At 34.6% G+C, this 24,007-nt stretch overlaps 2 protein-coding genes across 5 annotated transcripts in view; both read right to left on the minus strand.

The window, feature by feature from the left end:
* The window catches only part of LOC137408260 (uncharacterized), a 48,531-nt gene extending 37,506 nt beyond the window's left edge, over nt 1–11,025 (minus strand). For both annotated transcript variants that reach the window (XM_068094704.1, XM_068094703.1), the window contains exons 1-5: nt 10,903–11,025; nt 8,310–8,346; nt 7,203–7,222; nt 3,386–3,512; nt 2,310–2,452 (exon numbers count right to left, since the gene is read on the minus strand). In XM_068094704.1, coding sequence (XP_067950805.1) covers nt 2,310–2,452; nt 3,386–3,512; nt 7,203–7,222; nt 8,310–8,346; nt 10,903–10,960 — 385 coding nt within the window. In that variant the 5' untranslated portion in view covers nt 10,961–11,025. The remainder of the gene's footprint in view (nt 1–2,309; nt 2,453–3,385; nt 3,513–7,202; nt 7,223–8,309; nt 8,347–10,902) is intronic.
* A 6,919-nt stretch (nt 11,026–17,944) lies between these two features.
* Nucleotides 17,945–24,007, minus strand: part of LOC137408534 (retinoic acid receptor RXR-alpha-B-like) — a 30,120-nt gene continuing 24,057 nt past the window's right edge. For all 3 annotated transcript variants that reach the window (XM_068095095.1, XM_068095097.1, XM_068095094.1), the window contains exons 6-9: nt 23,843–23,969; nt 22,596–22,820; nt 20,790–20,939; nt 17,945–18,746 (exon numbers count right to left, since the gene is read on the minus strand). In XM_068095095.1, the coding sequence (XP_067951196.1) occupies nt 18,640–18,746; nt 20,790–20,939; nt 22,596–22,820; nt 23,843–23,969 (609 nt within the window). In that variant the 3' untranslated portion in view covers nt 17,945–18,639. The remainder of the gene's footprint in view (nt 18,747–20,789; nt 20,940–22,595; nt 22,821–23,842; nt 23,970–24,007) is intronic.

Below are 24,007 nucleotides of genomic sequence, written 5' to 3' on the forward strand. Positions count from 1 at the left end.
ATATTACAAATACTCGTCATAAGTAATCATGTACATATTGCTATCAAATTATGTAAAAGGTTTTCAAATAAAAGATGACTCAGTTTACTCATGGAGAGAGACTACCATGTCTGGCTTATCAACTAAGTCCATCGAGTTAGTCTTTGATGACTCCATTTCCCATCATACATACAAGATATAGCATAACGTGATTTATTGAAGGTATAAACCAATACATTCATAGATCTACCTATAGAGCTACTCTTAGAGGATGTTTCATGCCACAAGAATGCACTATTGTGACAACAGTAACGTCACCATAAACTGCCATCTGGAAATTACAACAAATCTATAGACATCCATAAATAACTTGCTGTACATATATATAATACTAGCGGAATTCCAGCATTGCACGGGTGTTAAAAACAGCTTATAAACAGTGGCAGTTAATGTAGCTGCCTGCCACTTGCCATTAGCCTGGCAAATTGCCAATGGCGAATTCCAGCAAGCTAGTAATAAAAGCCGTGGGAGCAAGCATATAATCATGTTGCGCCATGTAGAGCGGTTTGCATATTTTCACCCAAAGCAACACATGGTTTAGCATATTGTCTGGGAAACGGGAGGTTCTGAGATCAAATCTTCTGCGATAAAGATGTTTTATTCTAAAATTTTAATAGCTATAGGCCTACCTGAACAGACCAAACAACAGACAGAACACAGCCATTGAAATGTTCATATATACACGTATATATTTATATGAAATATCTGTAAAGTATTACACAAAATGTGTTTTTGATGAGTTTTTAATTGTTTTCCCTTTTCGTAGTTTACGCAATAATTTACAAATTTATTCATTTACCCATCTTGTTTCTTTCTTGGTTATGGCATGTTTATACAGGTGCCTTTACAGTTCCTCTAAGTTGGTCATTTGTAAAAAGTTGTTTCCAAGCCTTTCTCTCTAGATTAAATTTTAGCAATGAATTAATACAATTATTTTATCTGGTGTGTTTAATATCATGGCCAGAGTGTACTATAGAGAGTTGTGCCAATAAATCATTGGCAATACAATTGACAAAACTTCAACGAAATAAATGATGCCAAGATTTTGATCCTTTGTTTAGAGTAAAAATTACAAAAGTTTTCTGGCAGCCAACTTTTTTTATCTTTTTACCGTATTATTTTTTATTGCAAAATATATTAATAATAATATATAATAATATGCCCACATCTCATTTTATATTACACAAAGTCATAAAAAGTTCGACAACAGTAGAAAATATGATTTTGGTTTGTGTGAATGCTCTGTCTAGACTTGCCTCATTTTTATGCCTCCATATATTTGTTAACATCACAGTTATTAAAAATCAAATCAAACATTTTTGTTAGCTAAAGAACACAGCTCCTACCTGAAACAATCATGCACAAATAATAAAAAACTATGGGTAACTATAATAGGCCTACACATATGACTATAATTATGTATTCTAGTCATAACATGTTAACAAGCCTACCTTATTTAAAACTTTGTCACCCATTTCAGAACAAAGCCATACCTTTTGCATTCTTATTGGCAGCCATTTTTTACTAATTAGCACTCTGGCAGCCTAACTATACAGAGTGAGGCAAGGCAATAATTGTTGTGTGCAGATAGTAGAGTCCTGGTCTTCGAAGCCGAAAGTCAGGAGTTTGAATTCCGTTAAAAACAATACTTTTCCCTAAGCTCCAAGCATGGCGACAAAATAGCGGACTTAATATTTTAGTAACAATTGTAGTAAAGATTTCCAAACTCTTAGAGTGGCTCTAACATTTTGTAAACATATGCAACTGTGAGAAAACGTACAATTAACTTAAGATATCTACAAAAAGCTTTTCAATAATAACTTCTGAAGTAAGATTTTTATTTCAGATTACACTACAACAACACAACTACATGAGGTATGAGTAAGTCTAAAAAATACCTATAAAGATGCATAAATACAATAGTTATATATAATAATGTATAAATGTTATAGATAATAAATCTATAATATTGATAATAGATCTAATATCTATAATATATGAAATTAGGTTTTTCATCATTATTACATTTTCAAGATGCTCAGGATCTGAATGAGAGCCTGAGATACAAAATAGGAAGTCGTTTGCTCCTGATTAATTAATTTTTTACAATTGTGCTTCCTTAGGTTTGACTGACTACAAGGTGTTCGTTTGACTGACTGACTGACTGACTGACTGACTGACTGACTGACTGACTGACTGACTGACTGACTGACTGACTGACTGACTGACTGACTGACTGACTGACTGACTGACTACAAGGTGTTACATACTCTTAGTAGGTGACCATCGTGGCTCGCAGTATTTATATAGAATAGCCTCAAGATGACTGTAGCGAAGAGGGTAGCTATACTCAACCCCTGGCTCAAGATCATCCTTACAGTGCTGGAAACACTGATACGCCCATCGGAATTCTCTGAAATACAGTAAACGGTGAAAAGAAATACAGGTTAGCACCTACTGGATATATAATTAGTTGCCATCCACTGATTTAAAAAAAATCACCGATAAAAACACCTACAAACATGCTAAAAACACCGATAAGCATATCGGAATACCTTAAAATAAAGCAACTAGTGAAGAATCGTAAGCAAAGAATATAGATTAATTGGCAAACTGGGCTTTTTTCAGTAATAATTGCAATAGACTAGTAGGTCTGGCACTAGGTAGATGAGCTTCTCCTAAAATAAATGAACCCTTTAGTTGAACAGGAGCCTTTTAAATTGAAAAGACTGACTCAGTCTATGGCTTTGTACAAAGATGCATCGAGCTAAAAGGTATGCAGTGGACTATATAGGATCTTATAGTTGTAGTATACAAGAGAGCAAGCAATCAACTTGGCTATCTATCCTGTCATGGCATAATAATTAGCTCAATGAATAAGGTCAAAGTTACTACGGATCTATTACCATATCAGATATGAGCTTTAACTAACTGTTGATATCCTAGCAAATATCTATCAAGCTGTCTACTCCATCAGAAGTTGTCTAAACTATATCGGTCAGACTAACAGCATGAATGTCAGAATAGGGAGTTGTTTGAAGACATAATCAGTATAATAATACAGTTTCTTGAGCAGCAAGAACTATAACAGAAGTTCTGGTCAGATTCAGTTAAATCTAGCAAACATTTTATCTAATGTTTGCTAAATTAAAATTGTTATCATACATATTTAGATTGTTGCGTAGAAAGGGATTTTCTCAAGAATGTAACCTTTAGCCTTTTAGTTTAGCTTACTCAATATATCAAAGGTGAGTAAAAAACTACAAATGTAAGTAAAGAGCTACAAAGGTAAGTAAAGAGCTACTAAGGTAAGTAAAATGAAAGTAAGAAGAATAAAATAACTTACTCGCAGCTCTTTATTCCTGCCTCCATCCACGGGTTTGGTACGTTATTTTCCTCATATTCATTGAAGATCCGGTAGGTAGTAAAATCGTTTATAGATCTGTCTGCTAGTCTTTCACATTCACTACAAGCTACAATTCACCAGTTTACTTCAAATGGCTTTAAGGTAAAACCTATGATAAAAATGAGGAGTCGTCTACACCACTCAGGGAAAGATGACTCTTCATTTATATGGGCGAAAACAAGTCTTATTAAATTGATCATGCACATAGTTTGGTTGACCAGACATAGTCTATCAGACCTGGTATACTTGAGCAAGAGACAAATACTTTTGAATATAACTGACATAATGGTGATTTATTTCTAAGTAGCTTTGCAGCTAACTAACCAGCTGCTAGGGTTGTTTATGCGATTAACACTTTGGCTCTGATAGCCTTTGTTCTTTGAAACCAAAACTCGCTAGTGCCTGGAAAATAAAGTTAAAGCAGACAAAAGGAGGATTATTTTTGTCAACGAAGCTTTGAATTTAAGATTTTAAAGGGAACAGGAGCTGAACCAAGGCTTTTAAACTGTGTATATTTTACTGCATAAAACATATAAAGTGTGCAAAAAAGGAACCAGAACCGGATGCAGGGCATTAGCATCACTCAAGTTCCATATTTCCTGCCATGTTGTGCACGATGGTATTTGTTCTGTTTAATATTTTATAACAAAAAGGAACTATTACATTCAGTAATGGTAAGTTGTTGAATCAAACCTGCACTTCAGTTACAATTGCGTGTATGAAACTGAATAAAATAAAAACCAGTTGGACCAAAAATGACCAAACACGAGCGAAGCGATTGTTTGGGGGCTTTATGATAAATGCATATGTGCACAAAACTCACAAAAATTATTCATCAACACCGTCGCAAACCCTTGTACCGAAATCTCATCAACAAATTTAACCATTTTTCAATAGAATCGTTTAAGTGTAATAATGATACAAAACACATATAAACCTATTTAAATATGTTACCAAGTCTTTGAAATTTGTAGACAATATCCTAAACCTTACTCATCTGATCGGATTATACATAAATAGACAGATTAATTTGGCCTAAAATCGTTATTAAAACTTGACAAGCCTTTTTTTTATCAAAATTAAGACCGGCCAACGAAACGCCGATAAGGCCGTGCGACAGAGAATAGAACCATTAAGTCGCACGCATTTCACGAAACAAAACCGTGCACATTTCACCAGTCTATGGCATTGTCCAATTGCCGAAGGTTTCTGTAATTAACGTAGAAGTACTGAAAAGTAATCGTTTCTGCTTTGCCGATTTTAAAGTAACTGACATTTTGGACACTTATAATGAGTACTTTGGTATTCCAGCTGATGTCCAAAGCAGTGAAAGTAAAGGAAATGACGATGATATTTTTTTAACGATTCTTATGAGATTATTACAATATTTAATTATAAGAATAATTATTCGATTTTTATAAGATTTAATTATAAGAATAAGCATTCGAATTTACAAGATCGAAGTATATAGCGACCGATGTTGGGCGATATGTTACTGTTATTATTTTTTCTAAATAGTTTTGTTAAATAGATTTTCTAAAAATCTATATAAATATCACAACTTCTTGATATTGGTTGCTATGAAGTTTTGAAATGTAAACAAAATGGTGCATTGGTTTTCTATTATTACTGTATTACTATATTAATAATATTGGTTATTCTAATAATATCAGTGCATTTTACTTCTAATATTGTATTTCTCCTTTTGCGGGGAGAGATATAAACATATAATCTTTTCCTTTTATTATTGCTGTTTGTTGTACATAATAACACCCAGTACATTACGGCTACCATTGCAGTTATCCTATTGCACTGCAGTGCCATTTGACTGCTAATATTGCATTTCTCAACCATCAGTACCCTTTCTTTTTTCCAATATCACTTTGGTTGTGGGCTGTATGACAGGGAAATTTCTAGTGATTGTGTAAAACAGCATTCTACCTACTAATGATTGTGTAATTTAGGTTAGTAAATATGGAACAAACAAAATAAGATGTTGTATTATACAACACACATATATAATACATAGGATAGTATAATATAGGATACTAGTACAATATAGTACACATATATAATACACATACATCTCAATGTTTGTCCATCTGTACTTCCATCTGTCCAGCGATAAAGTTTTAAGAATGAGATATCCACTGCGAACTGGATTTGAACTCACAAGCTCCAGTTATGCGGACATCCATTTAGCCAATACACTACACTGTCCAACAGGATATACCATGGAATAAATTTGGCCCATACTTGGAATACATGCCAGTCTTTCATGGCTTTGCGTTAAACACTGCAGCTAGCTTTATGTGTAAATCCATACTAGAAAAAAAAATCCGTGAAGCCTTACCAGAAGAGAAATGCATGCATAAGTGAAAAAAGGCTTAAACTCATATAGCCAACAAGACTATTACAATCGGTATAGACCTGTAGTAGGTACTGCAGCCTGTATGGTACGAATTACACAGAAATAAAAACAGTAAACATGAATAACACAGTGCACAGAAGTAAACAAACATCTTCATTTAAAAGTTAGAATGATAAATGTTGATGTTTATTAAAAGTAAATTTCTGGTACAAAATCTTTTTTATTAACCGTGCAATGCCATGCATCCAACTAGTAATATCATACACATATATAATATAACTAGCTGTGCCACTCGGCGTTGCCCGTGTAATAGAAGAGTATTTGGACAGAAAATTGATTTGTATGTAACATATTACAACATTTGCCATTCTAACTTTCAAACTACATATCATGAGAAAAGTTGTTTGTCTTATAGACAATGAGAAGTAGTGAGAGTTTTGCTATTAGCCAGTTTAATAATGTGAGTGAACAGCTTCTCGTGACGTGATGCTATGACCCGCGTCATACGTAAAGCAGTTAGGTATTGCTCTGATATAATGACTTTTATTGGCAGGCTAGCAATTCGATTTCCGTAGTCTACTGGGATAGGCGTAAGACTGGTGAACGTCGTGGTCCGAGAATTGAATCCTCTTCGATACGAAATATTTGTTCCAAGATTTTAAGATCTACAGCTAGATTTCCGACGAACACACGGACACACAGACACACGGATGGACTTTGAGAAATATATATATATAGATACATACACATATGATATAATGCAATACAATACAATGCAAAATGATATAGTTAATACTTAGAGTTAAACATAGTTCATATACAGAGTTACAAATAGTTAATACATAGAGTTAAACATAGTTAATACATGTACATAAAGTTAAACATAGTTAATACACAGAGTTGAACATAGTTAATACACAGAGTTAAACATTGCTAATACATAGAGATAAACATAGTTAATACATAGTGTTAAACACTACTAATACATAGAGTTAAACATAGTTAATACATAAAGTTAAACATAGTTAATGCATAGAGTTAAACATAGTTAATACACAGAGTTAAACATTGCTAATACATAGAGATAAACATAGTTAATACATAGCGTTAAACACTACTAATACATAAAGTTAAACATAGTTAATACATAAAGTTAAACATAGTTAATACATAGAGTTAAACATAGCTAATACACAGAGTTAAACATAGTTAATACACAGAGTTAAACATTGCTAATACATAGAGTTAAACATAGTTAATACATAGTTAATACATAGCGTTAAACATAGTTAATACATAGAGTTAAATATAAAGATCCAAAGTCATCATAAACAAATCTATTTTATTAAGTAACTGCTAGTGTGCAATATATTATGATTTACTTACCATTAGCTGATTCTAGACTCCTGCAAAATAAAAGAAAGTGATTTCATCAACCAAGATAACCATGTACATTTGCATTAAAAAGACTGAACTCTAACCTGAAAATCCAAAAAAGGGAAACCTCACAAGTATACCAATGTAGCTGATGAAGTGCTGTATCAACTAACCATATAAAATCCAGTACACCATTGTTACGTAAATGAAATAAATAAAATACATGTATGCGTTCTCTAAACGTACATGTAAGTATAACGTACATGTAGGTATAACGTACATGTAGGTATAACGTACATGTAGGTATAACGTACATGTAGGTATAATGTACATGTAGGTATAACGTACATGTAGGTATAACGTACATGTAGGTATAACATACATGTATGTATAACGTACATGTAGGTATAACGTGCATGTATGTATAACGTACATGTAAGTATAACGTACATGCAGGTATAACGTACATGCAGGTATAACGTACATGCAGGTATAACGTACATGCAGGTATAACGTACATGCAGGTATAACGTACATGCAGGTATAACGTACATGCAGGTATAACGTACATGCAGGTATAACGTACATGCAGGTATAACGTACATGTAAGTGTAACGTACATTTAGGTGTAACGTACATGTAGGTATAACGTACATGTAGGTGTAACGTACATGTAGGTATAACGTACATGTAGGTATAACGTACATGTAGGTATAACGTACATGTAGGTATAATGTTTTATTAGCATATATAAATCATCAACAAAACAATGTTTTTCATTACATGCCAAAAGAAAAAAAAGAAAAGACAAAAAGCAAAAATTATTGAGTGAGTTGAAAAGATGTATTTTGAAAATTGGTGGTCTAATAGCATAGCGGAGGAGTCAGGACAGTGAATTGAAGGTTGTAGTAACAGAAAGTTCATAAACTGAAACATACTATGAGGAATGTAGTACACTGCGCCACAAAATAGAAAACGATATTTGTCACATGTGTGAAAGGATAAAGACTAATACTCTGGGCAGAGTTTAAACAGGATTTTGAAACCTCTAACACGAATGCAGAAATGAGCAAGTATTAAATACATAAGCATGTACTAACAGCAAGTTTTACATACCCTTGTGATCCAGTCTGTGCGCACACTCCAGCAGGTGCTGTAAAAATTGTAATACATTATTCTTGCAAGTTCCAACTGGAACCAAAGAACGCATAGAATATCAATATGGTTCAGTGAAAATAGTAAAGCATTGTGTAGTGAAATATAATAGTACAGATGACCCTGAGAAAAGTGAAAATACAATGGCGGAAGTATGCTGGCAAATTGCCAGGCCTGGCGTTGCGTTGGACAGGAAAGTTTTGTCATCTTAGTGCTCACCGCGGACAGCAGCGCTTTGATTGCTTGTTCAGTAAGATATTTAGAACAGATGACTAAATGAAGGTTTGAAGCATTTCAAATAGAAACAATATTCGTAAACTAGCTTTTGAGGAACCATTAGGTATGTGGTTATGTTTCTTTCCTTACCTTAGCCTATATGTAGGCTACATGCATACATAATACATGGTATTGCAATGTCTAGTCACTCTAGTGCTACTATTAAGATAGTGTATATGGATTTATTTTATACTTTGCCTGTTTGGTTAAGTAACAATTTTATTAGTGACAAAGTTCGTCGGTGACTTCAATGTATTTATTTGTTATTTTCAGTCTTGATGGTTGGTCAAGAATTTTAAAGCTTATAACGATTGCGGTATCGTTGAACTAAATAAATCAGTGAAGATTAAAATTGATGCCAAAAGGTTCCAATTCGCTAGAACAGTGCCAATATTTCATTAAAGAAGATAGTGGCGGCCAAGTTTTAAGTTAACTTTGCAAAACACCTATCAGTTTCATGAAAGGTGCTCTAGTACCAGTGAATATATACGTTATAAGCATCATAAAATGTGACACAGCTTGGTTGTAAAGTGATGTGTATTTTAAAACAACTGGTAATAAAAATGATAGTTTTAACGATTTTATGTTTGCAAGCTTAAAGGTTGACTTGCAACAAAATTCACATTACCGTTATTTGATATAAAAAGATTCACCATGTCTTACTCTGTTGTGTTGTAGGTGCAAAATATGTGGAAAGGTGATTACAAGCTTTTAAAAGCTCAAAAACGAACAGAAAATCGCAGCCACAAGAGACCGCCGTAGTTTGGATTCCCTTTCCAAAACGGCTCAAATGTAATGTAGTTGTGAGAGATGGTTTCTGTTTACACTTTTTTGCAACCTTATTCATCGAAATATTTTAACAAATATACTTCACACATTCAATAAAACTATGTCTATTGTTCTTACGCGTCTGTTTTGTCGTCATTGTAATGCTGCCACTTTTAGCACTGATATCTTATAGCTTACCATAAAAAATCGTTAAACTTTTTAACCTTAGCTCGAAGGAGTGCATATCATTGTCTGATAATCATGACGAGCCTGTTGGTCACCTGTGATAATCGAAAAGTGCTGCAAAAACTATTTGCGAAGTATTGGGTCACATGATCAGATTACGACTTGACGATTGAATGCCGAAACAAAATTGTAAAGTAGCGAGCATCTATATTGGATACAGGGTCTTCGGTGAAACCCGAAGTGTTTGTCATAAACTAGTACTACGATAAGTTTTATATTGAGCTTTATATTGGCTTTTCAATTCACGTGAGAACATACGTGACAAGACGATAACTAAATTTCGTAGTTACGTCATCAAAATAAAAAGATTCCAATCTACGGCCGCTTTTCGTTTTTGAGCTTTTAAGAGCTTGTAATCACATTTCTACATATTTGGCACTTACAACACAACAGAGTAAGACATGGTGAATCTTTTAATATCAAATAACTGTAATGTGAATTTTGTTGCAAGCCAACCTTTAAGTGTCCATTAGGAATCTTTTTATGGGATTTTGTGTACGATTGCTAAATCTATATACAAAAAATCAATGATTGTCTTTTGTTTGTTGATCTGTCTGTCCATGTATTCAGCTATAGTGATAGTTTAACAAATGAAAAATCTGCATCACAGAGGTTACGATCTCGGAACCCCCAGTTCTGATGATGGCGAGCTTTACCATTACACTACGCATCTAACTGATCAGAGCTTTCAATAATGGTGAAGATATTCATCACATAGGTTGAAATACTCGAGACTAAAGCACTTGGAGTTAGTAACTAGCACAGTTAATCGTTATGCGTAACATAACACTTTTTAGGCAAGTGTCAAACACAGCTATTAGTTTAGTAAAAAATTAGACTACTAGCTTATGAGGTAAGTTACTCAGATCATTGGGTAATTATTTTGATAAATTGGTAAATTTTTGATAACAAGTCGTAGTCTAAACATGTTATTCAAAAAGTCACCAAACTTGTAAGTGCTCAAACCACCTTGATTAAGACAAATTTATATATTTTGAAAGCAACACTTTGGGTTCACAACTTTGTCTTACTTTGAGAGGTGACAGAAGCAGATTTTTATTAAATCTTTTGCTGACCTTTATAAGTTTTGCTAATAAAATTAAGAGGATCATTGTCCTTGGCCAAAATCTCATTTGGTAAAATTCATTACAAAGAATATAATCATCTATTGCATATTCCTCCAAACCAAATAGTGCAATCATTCAAATAAAATCCAGAAGAACAATCTTAGACTGTCTGGAGCTGTTTTGGAGATTTTACTTACCATATAAGTAGATTGTTGCAAAGAGAAACCTGATATTCATTCCATAAGTGAATCCCATAGCTCACTGTTTAAAAGAGTGTACAAATCTAACAGTGTTACTCTGAACACTTCGTAGAAGTACCTGAAATAATAAAAAACTGTTTGCACACTACATATTTCGTTTAATGATCAAATAATTCACCCAATGAGGAACTTTTAATGCATCGAGGCGTTACTGAACTGCGTATTAATTACCATGGAAACTAATCAGCATTAAATTTATGGGGAACTATGAAGATTCCCGATTAGTTTCCTTTACATAAAACTGTTAGACGTATAAAATCGTATTTATAATGTTATGTGTAATTTATTTATAATTTATAATGTTTGTAAATCCAATAAATGTCATTTTAGGCAATTTATGCCAAGTCCTAACATAGGATGTCTAATAGTTATATATCGAGGGATCTGGTAGGGAGACTTCTAGTTCCCTGTGACTTTTATCAGATTTGAAAATGATTTCTGATTACTTATTGTGAACCATAAGTGCATAGGCACAAAGTATAAAATACACCACAAGTGATATCTTTTAAAAGTGATCTGTTTAAAAACAAGTCTGTGTATCAAAAACACCAAGGATTCACAGAGGACTAGAAAACAACACAATCCTTTACTATTGCTCTTACCTTTCATAATTACCTTCATCTTTCATATTAACCTTCACCTTTCATACTGACGATCACTTTTTGTATTGACCTTCACCTTTTATACTAAACTTCACCCCTCATACTGACCATCACCTCTCATACTGACCATCACCTCTCATACTGACCGTTACCCTTCACACTTACCATTTCATGTTGACCATCGCTTTTCATATTGACTTCACCTTTCATACTGACCTTCACCCCTCATACCGACCTTCTCCTTTAATACTGACCTACACCCCTTAAGCCGTGGTCACACGGGCACCGAACCGAACTAAATGACGCAAAACGACGTCGTTTTCAGCTCTAAAAAGTTCGGCTGAGGACATTTCTGGCCGAAACGAACTATTTCGGTACTGCTCGAAATTTCGTGCCGAACCCTTGCTCTTATTGGCTGGTTAAAATTCTAGTATTCTAGCGAGCACGCGTCACATTTCTTCTTACGTGCGTGTGAGTAAAGTTAAAAAAGAAATGGGACGATACTTTTATTTCGTTAAATAAACAACATGAAGCAATTTACGACAAGGTTCACCCGGACTTGTGATTGGGTTGCATAAATGTAAGATGTTGCACTTAAGTTTTGCATAAATGTAGGGGAATGGTAGTGATTTTCTTTCGTGTAGAATATAAGTAATGTGTCATATTCATCCTGATGAACTATCGTTGACTGATTTATTTATGTAAAACCACAGTACTATGATAAAGACTGTTTTTGTTTGTTATGTACTCAGCATAGAAAAACATTCATATGTTAATAAAAAAAAATATAATTATGTTGATGGGAAGGGTTAGCAAAATATTTGTATCGAGTGATTTACTTTGAGCAGCCGAACGATCTTCTGATAAATCTGCTGTGTGATTATAATTTATAATTGTTCCTCAAAGTTTTTTTGTTTACAATAGAAATATTTAACTCAAATACATAACAACTACTAATGAAACCGTGTCTTGTCTCTATACGTATGGTATCTAGGAAACGAAGTTACTTCGGTGGCCGTGTGACATGTGCCACGAACCGAACCAGCCTCCGAACCGAACCGATCCTACGTCGGTTCGGTGCTCGTGTGACCACGCCTTTATACTGACCATCATCTCTCATGCTGACCTTCACCTCTCATACTGACCTGCACCTTTCATATTGACCTTCACCTTTCATAACGCCGTTCATCTTCCCTATTGACCTTCACCTTTCATACTGACCTTCACCAGTAATACTCACCATCTCTCCTCATACTGACCTTCACCTCTTATACTAACCATCACCATTCCTATTGACCTTCATCTTTCTTACTGACCTTTACCTTCCATACTGATCTTCACCTTCCATACTGACCTTTCACCTTTTATACTGACCTTCAACTTTTTTCTGAACTTTGGTCCATTTTTTAAACGCAACTAACATGCTTTTATTCTTAGTAAGTTTGCTATTTTAATTTGCTAATAAAAATAATTGCTTGTGTAGGCAGAAGACCGGTTATCACACAGATACTTCAGCTGTATCTGAGTTGAGGTGATTGGTCTCAGCAGATAGCTGTATATCCAGTAATTACAGAGGAACCCAGTGTTATATGTGAATATAATGTATAATGCACTCACATTATGCCATTAATCCAATCTAAACAAGAACATGTTGTAGAGTGATTGAGCAAACTTCACTTGATAACCTCGATGCACTAATGAGCTAATCGCCAAGGTAAGGCATGCAATCACATGTAGTGTTTAGTGCAGCAAGGTATGTGGCAGAGCAATGCTTAGTGCACTACAAATGGCGTACAAACCGCAATGATATAGTACAGCTACAAATGCACTAGAATCATGCTTAAAACGCAATAATTTAAGGGCATTGCATAATGAAACTACAAATGCACAAGAGTAATGCTACAGTGCAATAATTCAAATGTAAAGCATACTGCAACTACAAAAGTACTAAGTCAATGTTTGCAATGCAATAATTTAAGTGCATATTGCACCTGTGAATTCACTAGCGCAATGTCAATTGTAGGTGTGATTTTGTAAAAGCAATGAATACTCTAACGTCTTTGGAACAAGTCATTGCATATATGTAATGCTCACTGCATATATGTAATGCAGGTGTAGTGCTTAGCAACGATTATACTCCAGTAAAATGAGGAGCGTTGCAGCCTTAAACAAAAAAGTCTGAGTAAAAGACGGAAAAACTTATTTCTCATCAAGTTTTCTAATTACTTTGAAAACTAAGATATGAGATAGTTTCCATAGCAAGTTGTTAACAAATTACATCTAACTCGGTAGTTTAGCAATTGAGAAAGGTTGGTATTGCACTCAGTATAAACATTTCAAATGAAGTAATTACGCAAGCAACGGTTTTTTGCTTCGTTTCAGTGAGAAAGAAGGTTACTGACATCAAGCAGAAATACCCGGCGTTGCCCGGGTAAAAAATACAACTGAAATTTTTAACTTATATTCCCTTATTCTATTTATTTATTCTTGTTTAGTAAATATATGTATCATTATATTTTTCATCTATTTTCAGCGGCATATACTACTCAATTATATTTCATCCCATTTTCATTCACAAAAACATCTTTTTTGAATTTTTAAATATGTGGCTCTAAACATTTTGAACCTAAAACCTGATGGAGGGTAAAAAACCACATACAAAATTTCAGCCAATTCATTAATCAGAAAGTTGGTGTCTAAAGGGATCGTACACACACATGCACATACGCACAAACAAATACACTTTCGGACTTTCACTTTTGCATACAGTGTATATAGATAACTAGATCGATGTGAACTCTAGTATCAAGGTCAATGTCGTTTAAAGCAAATTTGACCTTGAGATAAAAAATCAAAAGAAAATAGCAAAGTAGAATTATGGATATCCAAAACTCTTTTTACATAATACTATTTTATAAAGTGGATTAGAAAAGGTATTGGTGTTTGGTATAAGGTGTAATGGACTTTCTGGGGAACTAGGAATGTAATAGAAAGTCAGACAGATGGGAAATTCGATCTGTGTGTTGTAGACAGCTAATATCTAAAAACTCTATATTTTACTCATTTCACACAGTCTGTGAAGTACAAAGTCACATGGACTAGTTTGGTAGCAAGTGAGAGCATTTTTTCAAAGCTTCATTGGGCAACATCTTATCAAACGTCTTGCTGAAATCAAACAGCAACGCTTGTATCTCCAATGTGCCTTCATTATCGAGGTCTTTATATATATATCAGATGTGAACTTGGCTGGAGCATCTCTAGTGTTAAGGTTCATAGTATAAGCAAATTGGTAACCTGGTTGTAGGAATATCTTCTATAACAAGCTAGACAATAACAGTAACAGTGACCTTTCCAAGATGGGAAAGAAGAGATATGGTTCTTAATTGCTTGAACCTTTTTTTGGTGATTCCATCTTATTTACTGATGTCACTTCAACTTTTTTTTCAAACTTCCGAAGTATACCTTCTCAAAGAATACTATTTATGATATCTGTTGTTGACATATCTTGTGCAGAACATATAATGTGTGTTGTGTTCTCATAGATGACCTTTAACTAAACTGAATGTACAATCAACAACTGCCTAAACAGCACTATTTATATATGCTGAGTAAAGCATAATACCGATGGCGTAAGTGTAAGTTTCAGCTTTCAACTGAAACATAAAATTACTAAGGAAGCGCATGTGTTCATTGTACAGGTAATACTATTGATAATCTATTTTAATCCATTGTTATGTTCAAACATGTTGTGTCGCCTTTAATTGGTCAAAAAGAGCAACTAGGTCATTTATTACATGGTTTTTCGGTTATTTATTTGAAAACATCAAGTTCCAAAGCGTCATTACCGACAGCTCTCCTCTCTTCATGACATAATGTTTATCTAATTTCATAAGTCCATCTTCATATACATCGTCTATTATCTGGCCAATGCTAGATATTTGACTTACAGATTAGCAGTGATTGGTGCCACTGACAGGATGGGAGATAAAACTCTATTGATAAATAGACTGGGAGATATTGGTAGATAGATTGGTACCCCTGATAGAACAATCGGAATCTATGCGGTGTAAAGATGGATTAGCCGAGAAATACCTGCTTGGCCTGTTACTATTGATCAACATTTACAGAGCTGCGTCTGAGTTCTTGACTGACTTTCTGACTGTTTTATTCTAGTGATTCAACTCATTGGTATTTTGTTCTTGTACAGGAGTCTTTTATGTCCTCATCAACTCTCATAAACAAATTTATGTACTTCTTTGCACTGGAGTAATTGAGTGTTTGTCATGAGACAAAATTGGCTCTGTAGTACACATCTTGGACTCCACATCACTGAGAGAAATCTTGGCGCACACAGCCAATCCAGATAATTTTTTATTTTCACATATGAATCGAGATAGCTTAGGGAAGCTGATCGAAGGTATTTATAGCTAGCTGAGCTTTGTTGTTCAACAATTTGAGGATTGGTTGCATTTCCTTTCACAATAAACTCACCTTTTGGCTCCGGCTGCTTTCATTTGATAGTTCCTTAATAAGAGGTTTGCCTTATCCATCGTGTATGGCAGCAAATATTTTGTCTTCTGTGTTTCCTGACGACATAAATCTGTTCTGCGGTTAGAGTCAGAGCTTTTCCTTCAATTACGTTTCAGCTCCAAATTCCAGCTTATCGCAATGCTAAGTTCAACAATATATATTGATAGTTGTTTCGCATTTTATATGTATGTACATGTAGGAGAACATATTAAACTACATACATACAAATATTTTGGTGAAGAGTTAAAAGACACTAGTACATACATTAAAAACTGAAAAGTGGCTCGAATTACCCTGCCTTCCCCTACAAAACGTATGAGCTGATAGAGTATTTAATATACCACACTAATATTACTAGTATAGCCTTGTTTTCTTGCATTGAACAAAACCAACTATAAACCTATTTATTACGCGCAATCATACAAAAGTTAATATGATATATACCCCTTATGCATTACAATATATTCATTATTACCATTTCACTACTACTACAAGCATCTAAATATTGTGAAACACTATTGAAGTCAGTCATAAATGAAGAGGAAATGACAGATTGATAAAAGGAAAAATGGATACAATAGAAGCCTTGGCTGCTAACTAGTGTTACAGGTTCTTTTTTAATATCGTGGCTAACAAGCATCAAAGTTGTTGAGTCAAAAAGTGGAGATGTGAATGAGTTGTTACGAAAAAATATAAAAACTTGAATTATAACAAATTATATGAATAAAAGAATTTCCATTACAATTAAATTTAACATTTAAGCTAGCTTACAAATGCATGTAATGGTTTCGTCTGCCACCGCTTACATGTCCAGGTTAGTCACATCTTCAGAATGTACAGAAATGCACCTAACAACATAATCTTTAAAGGGGTTGTCTTCCTTTATTTCTATAAAGATCTTCCTTACAGAACAAGTACCTAGTTAACAGCATAGTTGAGAATGTTTAAAAGCACTGCGCAAGAGTTGTATTATCAATGTACTACCCTTACAGTGCATCTAGCAGGATAATCAATAATCAGCTAGTTGCTAACTAGTTGATCTCTACTCTGACACTCATCTCCTTTTTAGCATAGTATGATGTTCAACTATATACATGTATTTAATATATTTATAATATAATATTTATTTATACATGTATTTAATGCAAAGACTAGAAATTTAGCAACTGCACAAACTTACGGTCTTGTTTCATGTTTGATGTTATCATAAATTTTATAATGCATGGTTTATACATCCAAAGTTTATATGCTATATTGTATCAAATTATATTTTATTTTGCTATATTATATTACAATGTTTGTATTATGTTCTATAATATTGCATTTTATAATGTATTATATTTCATTGTGTTATAAATTATAGATATTCTATTATATCATATTACATAGCATATTGTATTGTTTCTTTGTATTATAATACATGATAGGTTGTATTATATTCTATGATAATGCATTGCATTTTATTATTTTACATTACCTTGTTTATGTATTATATTCTATTAAATTATATTGGAACACTTGAGTCTCTTTATCTATGGTTCATGGATGCGACAAATAATTATAACTTAGGTGCAATTACAAGTATAACTTGGTTACCAGACAACTTGGTCAAAACTGATTCCCTTGAAAGCTTAAAAATTGTGTAAACATGCATTTATAAATGTAAGAAAATATTAACTCCTGACAGCTCTGCGATCAGCTTCATCAGTCTAAAGGATGATAGCCAGCAACACCTTATTACAAGGTCATGTTGATAGACACCGATAGAATAAAGTGGTAGTCGTCTCATCTCAACTTTACCTAACAAACCTGATGTTCACACTATTAATAATCATACGAACAGGTGATAATGTATAATATAATACCCATATATTTTTGATATGCTCAAATACTGAAAAGCATGAGATGCGTAGAAACAGTTCTAATTAATTTGTAAAATACATCTAGAACAAACGCATTAAAAGATAAAATAAACCCAGTATAAATGTAGATAGATGAGACAGGGTGAGAAAAACAGCGCTATAAAAACAATCACAACCATTGCAGTATGTATGACACATAATATAAGACCATGTTGTACCTTGTTTACAACAATCAAAAGTAATGATAAGATATTATGTATGTATATGTAAAGGATTTTTCTAAGAAATTTAATAGATACTAGAGTGACCTTGAAGTTTCTGATGTCTCGTTAGCCATGACAAAACAAAATGCTTGTTGCTAAAAGGCACTTTGCCACGAACATAAACTGAAAACTATTTATTTACCGCAGACCAACAATACTGCGTAAAAAGGGAAAACGTTGCGAACTAACCAACGCACTACCGAAATATTCCCTCAGTTGACTGCCAGTTTAACGGTATATTCAAAACACAGTTACAAAAATAGCAAAGCTCCAAATATAGAAAATTAATTGAATGGCTTTTGTAATGAACAAGGCATCCGGTCGTGTTCAGTTACAAAACCTTATAGATTACAAAACTATGAGATATTACTGATATAGTTGGCATGTGCTTCAAGATAGAGTATAACCTGAGTAATACTAATTGGTTTGAACGAGGGGGGTGTCAATGAGTTCAAGAAGGAAGTTCTCAATAGGAGTTGTCCCAATAAGCTTGAAGAAGAAGAGGTGTTCGACACACTTGAGACCTGAAACAGATACATAATATATACATGACACGCCCCCGCGGAGTTTGTGACATGTTTATAAAACAGATACCATGCTATGTATTCATACCTGATACATGTAACCTACATGCATACAAGTATTAGATGTATCAAAGGCCATTGACATCTTAATACACGACCTTGGATTTCAAGCGATATATTTCAGTGAAATCAATTATATATGTTATCATGTAGCGAAGCGCATTAAAACATATGTCCAATGAGAACCCAGTGAATGAAAATGGTTGATCTTGTAATGGTACCTTCATATTAACGTAAAACAGTGAAAACATCAAAGGTCAACCAAGTGATTTAGGTCAGCAACTTGGAGTTACTTGTTCGTTTTTATTAGCTTTTTATCCCAAATTTACACTCTTGCTGGTCTAGATGTTACAAAAACCTTTACCTTTCCTCTCGCACAAAAAATAGTTTTAAGTTGTTTCAACAAATTTTTCACATGCGCTATTTAAAACGCATACACCTATTAGCTAAATAACCAAAACATATTCCCTAGTAATTTATCATCTAAGCAGTTATGAAACCTCAACCATCACTTTGATGAGAATAATAAAAACCAAGAAGAGCACTCTTTATTGTCAAAATGCTTGCTTACAAATCAGTCATTATGTTTTCATCATTGAAAAATCAGAATCTGTCACAGCTTACTAACTGAAGATGTCACTCCAGACATTTTCCAAACACGAAGCAAAGCAATTGTATAGTCTGCAAGTGAACACCTGTCAGAAAGTCATACTGTTGAAACTTAATGTCGAATAATACACTGGTGGATATCGCTACCTAATAATAGCATATCTAACCGGTTGATCGACCTTGGCTGAATCGTGAATTCTGATTTTTTTGATTTCATGATAAATCATTCAAGTCTGATGCGCGAAAAAAACTTTATAAAAAATATTTGAACATAGTCTTAAATCTTTCTCATAATGCTAGTCATCGTGTCTCTAGAAAACTGAAACTAGACAACAACTTGGTTTCTAACGAAGCTCTTAAGAGTGAAGCAGGTAAATAAACCATTCGAAGAATATACGCAACAATGAAAAGTGGTAGAAACCGCTAAAAACACCAAAGATCTTTGCGACGTGTTTTGTTTGTGATATGTTTTACATCGTTTTTGGTTTTATGAAACTATGCTAGTTGGTTTTTCTACAGAAGCGTCTGCCTTTTTGTAATAGCCCTTAAGCCATCGATATTCCCCTCTTAGGTTTGGTTTTCACACATTTATATTCATCGAACTTAAACTCCACGTGCCCCTCAGGCATAATTTAAAGGCTCGAGAGAACTGCTAAGAGAAACTCGTCTAACAGAATTTTTGCAGGATGGTGGAGTTTGCCACCGATCATGGTGTCAACACGACCAGTGTACTTTTACGGCTAGATGCTCTTCCTGACGTTCCTAATGAGGATTGACCAACCGACCTGCCACACTTCAGTCAGTTGTGCAGAGCACAACTGTAATGTTATTGTAATGCCATGCTGGTTTGTTTACATCATGTGATGTAAAACCTAATCTTGCGCTAAATAAGATCTTCAGTGATCCAAATGTCAGCTTCCATGAAAGACCGCATTTCATCAGCTTACTCAACTCTTGCTGAGTTGACATATTAACCTGGTTCCTAACTTTCTCTTGCTGGGCAATTACTAAATTCCTAGGTCCCGCATGGCCAGTACTGGTGAATAATACACCTGCTCCACACAAGATGCTACAGACAATGATCACTATGTAATATTTCAATGACTGTACGCTTATAGTTTTAGCACATCAGTACTAAAAATTCTCTGAACTTTTTATCTATGTTTTAGTTATTGCCACGCAAAACTGTTAAAGCTGTGGTAACTTTAAATTAACACTTTGTTATGCAACTAACAATGATTATAGTACTAAAGTCAAAAATTGGCAACTTGCAATTAATATGAATTTTTAGCGTTATAAAAATAGATCAATACAAATGTTTGGCCAACATTGCTTAGGGCCGACAACTGTGAGATAGAATAAAGTGATGTTTACCAATACTGCGTAGAGCAGGGAGACGTAGGAGAAGTTTGGCGAATCTTCCAGGTTCATCAGGATATGTAGTCCTGCAATATTCCTCCAGCGTTCCATAGACATTTTCTCTGTTCACCTCTATGTCAAGGGATTGCTGTAAACCCTTCACGTCTGCAAAACAAGAAGTTTTTATAGGTGTTACAAATACTAGTTTTGCAGTACAGCCATCTTTCAATATGTACTTGATAGCTAGTCAGATCACACCCCACCTTTTATAGTCATGAAATACAGCTAGATGTATTACCGTAGGTATTGCTATCACTATTACACTATTAATATGATTTATATTGAAGGTCTGGCTCCAGAGAATGGTCTTATCATAGCCAATGATTAGCTGGCAGCAAAATCCCTAATCAACAGCGCAAGACAAATAGCAGAGCATTGTGGTTTTCAAGTGCATTTCTGATCTACTTTATTTTTTGCATAAGAACACATTACTTGAATATAATTCAAAGCATTTTAAACTCTCACAGCAGTGCTAGGTAATCTTTCAACACCAAGCAAGCAGTACAACCAGAATATTGCCTGAGCCAAGACCAACAAGAGATGGCAACAAAGTTGCAAGAGGAGGCGTCAAAATTACCCTAGCCTGGTTTAGTCAAGCTTGTATCACAGTGCCAACTTATTTGTAACCTTATTTACTAACAGTGTTTCATACTATATATTATAATACTTAATACTACTAATATATCATTATTCTCCATATTCACCTTCGGGACATGATGTATAAAACTAGATCACTTGAAAGGCATATTGTGAGTCATAGTGGGAAGATAAAGAGCATCTGGGGTGGATAATAGATTTAGAAACATGAGACAAATATTCCAACTAAACTGACAGTGAAAGGTTTTGATACGAGTAACAGCTAGCCAAAGGCTGCCTGTTTTCAGAGCTTCATTGTATAATAACTAACCGTTATATATGACTGAACGATTATATATTTTTTAGCATGCCATTTCTAACATGCCAATTGAAACTAACTTCACGTATTTGTTCATAGATTGTTGAAGGCTTGCTTGTATTTTAGGTACAGTACTAGACCTAATCCATAATTATTTACTAACCATAAACAAAACTGCAATTATTCCTCAATGAGGTTGCGGTATGTATAGCGCGAAGTCATAACAACCTCCTTATTTTTAATATCTACATGTCTTCTTTCCAAATAAACCTTAAACGATTATGTATCAGGTATCAAATCAAGATAACTCGTGCTGATTCAGGTTTGTTTGTTTTTGGGAGGAAAGGTAACAAGTATTCATTTATATTATATATGCTCTGTCCATGACCAAAATTTGACCAATTCCCTAAAAACCCAACTTGATACAATGTATTGGATTATTTGTTCATTGGCCCATAAATCACCATTTTTTAACCCAATCCATTGTTCTTATTTTGTGTGTCAAAGTAACAGTTGTATTAACCATGCCAGAGCCGTATTAAGGTTATTACTGGGAAAATTTCCCTTTGTCCAACAATTGTCGACGGTGTTTATTACTTTTCTACCCTATGGGTAGGTTTTAGCACAAACAGGTCAATCTTTCTGCACTGACTTTCGCTCATGAACAGTATTTTCTTGACACGACCAATCTTTCACATTATATTGCAATTGCAATGATAAAATTGCTCTTTGCTGGTGTTATGCCAGCTTATATAATTTAGCACATTTAGTGATCTTTCTCTGTAGCATGCAATTTCTGTTAAGGACGGCGGCTCAGAGTTTGAGTTAGTGAAAGTATTACTACTAGCATGATTATCATGTGCTACCTGGATTAAACAAAGTAATGGCCTTGAGACAGGCGAGCTCTGTCTTGTCCATGGCCATCTCTCTCATCTTGGAGACAAGCTCCGTCAGTACCCTGTCAAACAGCATTCCTACGCCTGCCTGATGAGCTGTATTTCTGTGAATCTGCAGATCTGGTGACAAAACAATGCTGTCCTTGACCCCTGACGATCGATGCGCAAATGTCAATATCAGTAGCTCATTCCAGCCTGTGAATACAGAGAGAATCGTGAGATCTAAAATCTGCACTGTTGAAATTTTTTTCAAGCAATCCTTTTAACTATTTAGACATGTTCAAACTGTCTAGACCCACAAAGTGACCAGCTATATTAAATTATATGATTACCTTCCTACCTTATAGATCGATTTGATAACAGACGCTAAGCTTCAGTATCATCAATATAAAACTTGAATTTAATACTTTATTAAGAAAACTTATAACAATTTAGAAAAATCCTCAACGCCGAAAAAACAAGATAGAAAACAAATTACGTGAGATCATTTTGAACCGTATTACTGCTACAAAAATTTCATGCATTCTAGAGAGGGAATCCTTAAAGCCTGGTTTCCATATGACAGCGCAAGGCGCGCAACAAGGCGCACGACGTCGTGCGTAGGCCAGCTGTGATATGGAAACGCCGACGCACGCGCGATGTGCGTACGCTGATCGCAAGGATCCAACAGAATGGATCCTTGCGATGGGTGGGCGCGATGATGTATCCCATAATACACCGCTAGACCTTTTCAACCTATTCCACAATTAAAAACAGAGGGCTGTGTTCCGAAGAAATTGGTCTCCCGTACAAAAGAGTAAGCCTGGTTTTTATATGACAGCGCAAATTCGCAACGGAGGGCTATTTTTCCGAAGAAATATGTCTCTCCTACGAAAAAGTAAGGAAATTATCCACCCTGTCCAATGCAAGCATAGCGCCTACGCGCGATATGGAAACACTGCATCGCGGCCCAAGAAATGCATTGCGCACGATCGCTGGGCCGCGCACGATCATTGCGCTGTCATATGGAAACCAGGCTTAAGCCAATCATATTTAGTCCCATTTAAAAGTTGATGAACATTTTCCACTTGTGCATTTATTTATGCAACAAGTGGAAAATCTATGGTTATTTTGGTACCATAGATGGTTGATTTATGTATTTGCGAGGCAACTTGCAGAAGCTGCCATCATCTTAAGCAAACAAAGACTGAGATCTAAAACAGATTTGCCACATGTACCTGAGCGAAGGAGGCTGACTTGATCGGTAGCGATGAGACTTGGGAACTGTGGGATGCGTTTGGCCCATTCAACGAGGGTGACAAGCTGTTTGTCTACAGCCTGGCATATGCTGGTGAGGGCCTCGCGCTATAAATAATGTGAAAAATGTTGAATTATCTGCTAAA

Source organism: Watersipora subatra, chromosome 11, assembly GCF_963576615.1.
Source record: "Watersipora subatra chromosome 11, tzWatSuba1.1, whole genome shotgun sequence".
NCBI lineage: Eukaryota > Metazoa > Bryozoa > Gymnolaemata > Cheilostomatida > Watersiporidae > Watersipora > Watersipora subatra.